General features: G+C 42.1%; 1 protein-coding gene across 3 annotated transcripts; it reads right to left on the bottom strand.

Moving 5' to 3' along the window:
* Window positions 1-463: 463 nt before the first annotated feature.
* treh (trehalase (brush-border membrane glycoprotein)) lies at window positions 464-5,655 on the bottom strand. 3 transcript variants are annotated; one of them, XM_067245983.1, is made up of 16 exons: window positions 5,573-5,655; window positions 4,712-4,812; window positions 4,416-4,563; window positions 4,203-4,290; window positions 3,940-4,040; window positions 3,694-3,786; window positions 3,373-3,489; window positions 3,125-3,247; window positions 2,977-3,026; window positions 2,689-2,889; window positions 2,260-2,477; window positions 1,948-2,059; window positions 1,646-1,758; window positions 1,404-1,457; window positions 1,098-1,284; window positions 795-820 (listed from the first exon to the last, which is right to left on the bottom strand). In XM_067245983.1, the coding sequence occupies exons 1-15, from the start codon at window positions 5,653-5,655 to the stop codon at window positions 1,135-1,137; spliced, it is 1,752 nt and encodes a 583-aa protein (XP_067102084.1). In that variant the 3' UTR covers window positions 795-820; window positions 1,098-1,134. The 3 variants fall into 3 exon arrangements, with proteins under 3 accessions (XP_067102083.1, XP_067102084.1, XP_067102085.1); XM_067245984.1 differs by having other exon boundaries at window positions 796-808; XM_067245982.1 differs by having other exon boundaries at window positions 464-1,284.
* Window positions 5,656-5,878: the final 223 nt, after the last annotated feature.

Here is a 5,878-nt window from a genome sequence, read left to right as displayed (position 1 = left end):
ACTCCAGAACTTGAACAGTGTTATAAAACCTGTATGGCATATGGTATCAGAAAAAAATTAGACAATTTTCATGTTCACCCGTGCATTGAATAACAATTAAGCATTGTTTTTGCAAACACTATTTAAAGCATATTTTGGAACCATAAGGGCAATAACCATGTTATTAAAAGCACAATCTCTGCTTGCTATCTCTCGAGATTGGCATATACTTACTGGCCAGAATTCAATGCAAGATGGATGTCCTATTTGAACTGAGGAGCTACAATGTTTGCCCAATAATAAATGCAATCAATTCTAAACCTCCCAAATTCTTCCTACACTGTCTAGATCTGACCAATATATCTTATAATATGCCACTATAGTGGCAGTGTAGCTCTATAAAGACGATTCATTTTAAACACAGACACTGGCTTGGGCCCCAATTAATGATCCATGCTGCTTTGATTTAAGAATTTATTGGGCACATTCTATTCAGGTAATTGGTTTATTTTTCAATTTTTACAAAATTATATCAGTGCGTTTCAACCAATCAGCACATGGTCTCAAATGAACAGTTCAACATCTTACTCGCAGTTTGTATTGAAATGCCAAGACACACTAGGATCTATGCTGCAGTAGGGCAATAAACTGGGTAATTGGATTAAGCGAATTACTGTTTGTAATGTCAGTTCAATATCAGCAGGCAGGATAATCCTGTGAAGTGAGGAGCATGCAGCAGAGACACTTCGTTAGGAAGGGAAAAACATCGCTTCAGTGATCTTCATCTCTTCACTGTACAGTTCAGAAATCATTAACCCCAGTGCAGATGCTGTGAAGTATACTAAAACATTCATCAAAAGGAATCCTGGAAGGAAATTCATCTTAAATCACATTCTGATAAAAAAAATAATGAAATAAGGCACAATATCGAATCCGTGGCTGAAAGTAAAAAGTTTAAATCTTTTCTAAGTCTCTCAGACTTAATCTGCCCTCGAAAGGGACTAGGTTTCTGATTGAGGGCTCCAGGCCAGATTACATCCCAGCATTAAAGGTGCCAGATGAGGCACAGTGCAGAATGAGGTGCAATGCGTGAGATATTCTTGCACTGTGTCACCCACCTCCAATCAACCTTCTCTCCTCCCAGACAGTTGTGGTTCAGTGTACTATGAGCCAGGCAGAGACGAGCAGAGACAACAGCCTTGTGAAGTTGGAAGACAAAGCCGTGACACCACTTCCTGTAGTGAGACGATCCCCGTACTGATCCAGCAGCTGCAGAGCCGCCCCATTGGTCCAGCCAAATCCAAGCTACGAAAACAAAACAATTACCCAGGGCCAAGGTTTTAACCAATAAAAACACAGTTGACGTAATTTAAAAAACTCATTTTACAGTTAACACTTTAAATGAGTTCTCAGTGGAGCCATACCTGGACCTCATATTCCCCACCCCCACCAGGCTTGCCATCCCCATTGACGTCATACTGCCAAGGAGAAAATCACAGAGTTGGTCGGCCTGCTGTGTTAATCATAGTGTAGCAACATTTATCTAGAAATATCACTGTAACCTTCACAAAGCTACTTAATGGCATAATTTGCTTCAACAGATCTTGCTACTGGGGATTTAACACTGGATTAACACACGTTAAGTCACACTTAAGGGAAAACTCACCTTCTCAAACATGGCCTCATACTTGTCGTAAGCTACCCAATTGGTTTTGATCCACTTCTGGGCCAGCTCAAAAGCCATTTCTTTGGCTTCTACAGAAGGTAATTTTGACAAACCTGGGGGAAAAAAGAATAGGAAACATGAATCACCAACCATAAACTCTTTTTAATATCAGGCTGTCAGACAGTATAAGCACATATACAGGTTCTCATAAAAATCTATGAAATGAAACCTATGAAGAAATGTTGCTATTCATTATTAAGTGCATGTCTCTGGTCTACTGGTATGGCATTCGTGACAGCTACCCTCAATAAGCATATGCTGCAGTGGGGGCCAGGCGTTGGGGTAGTCCCACTGCTGCCCACTATCCTGCAGTGATGTGGGGACTCCATTGGCAAACAGAGAAGCACCACTCTCCTGGATGTGTGTGTGTATGGGGGAGGGGGGGAGGGGGTCGGGGGAGGAGCAAGAAAACACTGATACTGAGATGAGGATAATACTGACACATGACGACCTTTGAATGATGTTTGCCCCATCTGCAGGTGCTAAGGTGCACTCCAGATAAGAAACCTAAAGAACGTGTTTATGATGTGTAATTTAAACAGTGAGCTTCCAACCTTCAGGTACTGCAAAGCCTTGTCTCCCATAGCAGGCTGTTTGTAGCACTGCGCCCAAATAGGAGCCAGGTTGGAAGCATAAAAGCCTGTGTGAGTCGAGTTTGTCTTCAAATTATAGTCAAACCATGCTCCCTTCTCTTCATCCCAAAGCACTGCTTCAACAGCCTCCACCCTTCTTTCTGCAGCGAGGTTATACTGGGCAGCTGCAGAAGAATCCCCTGGGAGAACAGGTACGTAGGAACCCATTATTACAATGGATAATCAATATTGTCTTCTACAGTCAATGACCAGAAATGGGGTTCTTAGTGACATTCTTACTCCAAAAGTACAGTTGCCAAACCAGCAGTAATTACTTTACATATAATTCCCAGATAAAACGTGTTTTATTTTAATTGATTTTTTAAATAGGTTTCTGTTCTCCATCCTCACCCAGTCTCTGGTGGAAGGAGGCTAGTGTCCTCTCATTGCGACAGAGCAGAGCGTTGAGGTCCGTGGGGAGGATCTGGCTCGTCTGGATGTCTCTGAGGGAGCCGTTGTTATTTCCGTGGCTGTCTATGTACCAGCGGTGAGAGAAATCCCAGCCAGACTCGGCACCTGTGTTCAGTTCTGCGAACAGCCTCTCCTCAGCATCTTGGGATACAGCGCAGGGAACAGAAAGACAAGCCTCAGCATCCACAAGGATGAATAGCTTAACAAGCAAAGAGCTTTCACCATTACCTTCTGTAAGACCTGCAGCCAGCTCAATATCATCTGAGTAGGACTCGGGTCTGTAGGACAGAAGACACAGTACATTCAATACTAAGTAGTCAGGCTTTATTATAAAATCGTTTTTTCCCCCGTTGTGATAATGTTGGTAGCATTATACCTTGGTAGGCCTACCAGCACATTAAACCGGTTAAGAACATGCTTTTTCCCATTGGTTTCAACTGTGACAGAACGATTCTGCATCCAGAAGCGATACTCCTGATCCAGAGCTGGCATGACTGTTCTGCATAGACAAAGAGTTTGGGACAAACACTGGTCGGCTTGGGATGATCAACAATATATTTCTTTTTTTTTAAGGTCTCTGCACTATTAGCAATGTAACGGTTGATTGAGGAAATGTTTTTATACCTGAGGAAACTGTCATCCTTCGTGGCTTGATAGTAACTCTCGACCATGAGACAAAAGAAAGGAGGCTGGCTGCGGCGCTCATAATAAATCCTCCCACCATTTGGAATAAAACCATATCTGCAAAATAAACAGGTGAGGTGATGAAAAGGTAATAGAATGCTAGAAACCAGCCTACCACTCTAACAAAATCACCAGAGCACGCATCATCGGTTTGCTGAGTGACTTAATATTCAAGGTAAGTCTGCCGCAACCTGCTGTTGTCAGCTGTATGATGCTAAAGAGAGCTGATGAGCCATCAGAGCTACTGCAGACTAGGCATACCTGTTGACGAGATAAGCAAAGTTTTGGATCATACCCCGGGCTGTGTCTATCATCTCAGACAGGAGTAGGCCATTGATTACCCAGTAGGAATCCCTGTGTGACACGGAGAAGCTCAAGTTGCCGTCTGCATGGGGAGATGGTGGCACTGAGGCCTACTAGCACTAGACCTATGTCTCTGTCCCGACTCTAACCAACAGTGACTTTCCATCCAGACAGGGAGTAGCAGGGATTGGCAGCATCACTCACCAGTAGTAGAGCTCCCTGAAGCGCCCTCCTGGCACAATGACAGGGTGGGGAGTGTAGATCTGGGAGTACAGCTCGGGGTGATCCCTTACATCAGGGCGGATCTGGGAACAGAGTTGTCAGTGTAGATTTACACTTGATTGATTGGTGGATGTTTGTTTCAGCACTCTCAACACTGAATTAGAGAAAAATTAAGTCTCAAGCACTTCCAACAGACATTGTTCACTGTACAGCTTGATCCCAAACTGGTGTAAGTATGCTTTCACCTTTCGTCCAAGAGACTTCCACAGCTGATGCAACTTTTTTGCCCAGTCATGCAGTTTCTTGTCTGCTACTTTGTCCAGAAACTGTGGCCTGCATAACAAACCAGCTCACATATTGACAGTAGGCCTACTCTACATTATTTCCACATCATTGCTTAACTTTACATCGTCAGCAATAACTGAAAGTTTAAATCAATAACAGTAATAGGATCTCACTTCCCATGCCAGTCTGGTGGATTCCATGGCTCAAACTCTTTTCCTGGTTCTTCAAAATACATTTTAAGGAACTCTCGTAGTTTTGTGGGCACTACAGTCATATTCGGGGCCTTTTGGGTAAGATTGTGAAAAGCCAACAGGACTATGTCTGAAAGACACAGATGGCCCATTAAAAGATGCCAAAGCTACAGGCAGGGAGCGACTTGACCTGAAACTACCCTAAGGGGTTTATATTGTTTGGAAAATATATTATATATGCTCATGCACAGGTCAACATCTCTCCCGGCTAGACTTACCAGGAGATACTCTCATCTTCATATCCACAAAGTACTTGTCATCGTCAAACAGTTTTGCCATTTGTACGTGCCGCAGTACATCCCCTGTGCAGTATATTTCACTGAAGAGAAAAACAAGTTTAAAAATATGAATAATTTACAACTTATTTTACAGCGTTGCGTTTTACCTGGTCAGACTGTTTGCCACTACTCACTACCACAAAAGATTAAAGGAAAATGAAAATTTTATGAGATGTTAAAATTGTAAAAAAAAGACAAAAAAAAGTGATATTTGTCTTGATGTAGTGTTACATTTGCATTTTTGAAACGTGCAAAGCCAACCAAATGAGGAATTCTTATTGTAAACAACAACTGCTACGTTGTTGACTAGAGCGTCTTGAAGTATTTCACAGTCCAGATAACTGACAAATTGAACTCTGACTTTTGAGTGGACACATATGAGAGGCTTCCAAAGTCAAGTATGAAAGAGACAAATAGTATTGGAATTTTCTTTGTCTAAAACATTCCAACACCTTGGAAATATTTTTCACTGACAAAAAAGCTAAAATAGGAGTACTTTAATTCCCTAGGGATATACTCTGGCTCTCAATGAGCAATAAACCACTAACTGGGCAGTATCTTTCATGCCAAGGCTCAGGCTTGTAACAAAGATTATTTTATAGGAATACAGAGCAAGAGTCAAATCCCTAAAGTCTATTGTCCTCCATGCTAGTTGATTAGGGTTATGAGTTACAGTTAAAGCCACAAAAAAAAATGTATATGCATACTGACCGTTTCATGGATTCATTTCCATTAAATACTAATTGAGTCTGAATGAGCAACAGTCCCTAAAAATGGTGCCAACACATGCTCTCATCTTACCTGTCACAAGGTGGTGGATGACCACTTTTTACACAGTGAACAAGTATCACAACAAAGAAGCTCCACACTCCTGGGAAGGCCATGGTCGGCTGCGTCTGTGGCAGAGTGAAACTAATTTCCTCTGTGGTAATATTTATAACAGTTGTCACTCCATTCAGTTCAGATCAAAGTGCAAATTATAAACAAATATGGTGCAACGATAATTCGCCCAGCCATATTTGGAGAACTAACTGTTACAAATGTATGAAAAGCCTGCTCACTGCATTGGTCAATGGCAACACACTGCCATCTAGTGAGCAGTGGACT

This window comes from Osmerus mordax, chromosome 11, assembly GCF_038355195.1.
Source record: "Osmerus mordax isolate fOsmMor3 chromosome 11, fOsmMor3.pri, whole genome shotgun sequence".
NCBI classification, from domain to species: domain Eukaryota; kingdom Metazoa; phylum Chordata; class Actinopteri; order Osmeriformes; family Osmeridae; genus Osmerus; species Osmerus mordax.
This window is presented reverse-complemented; position numbering and strand designations above follow the sequence as displayed.

Excerpts from the sequence above, each read along its gene's own strand:
- treh (XM_067245982.1), bottom strand. The coding sequence starts at position 5,655 with ATGGCCTTCCCAGGAGTGTGGAGCTTCTTTGTTGTGATACTTGTTCAC. Across the intron at positions 2,478-2,688 it reads CTCCTTCCACCAGAGACTGG|GGGATTCTTCTGCAGCTGCC; the intron begins GTGAGGATGGAG and ends CTGTTCTCCCAG. Across the intron at positions 2,060-2,259 it reads AGGCTTTGCAGTACCTGAAG|GAGAGTGGTGCTTCTCTGTT; the intron begins GTTGGAAGCTCA and ends ACACACATCCAG.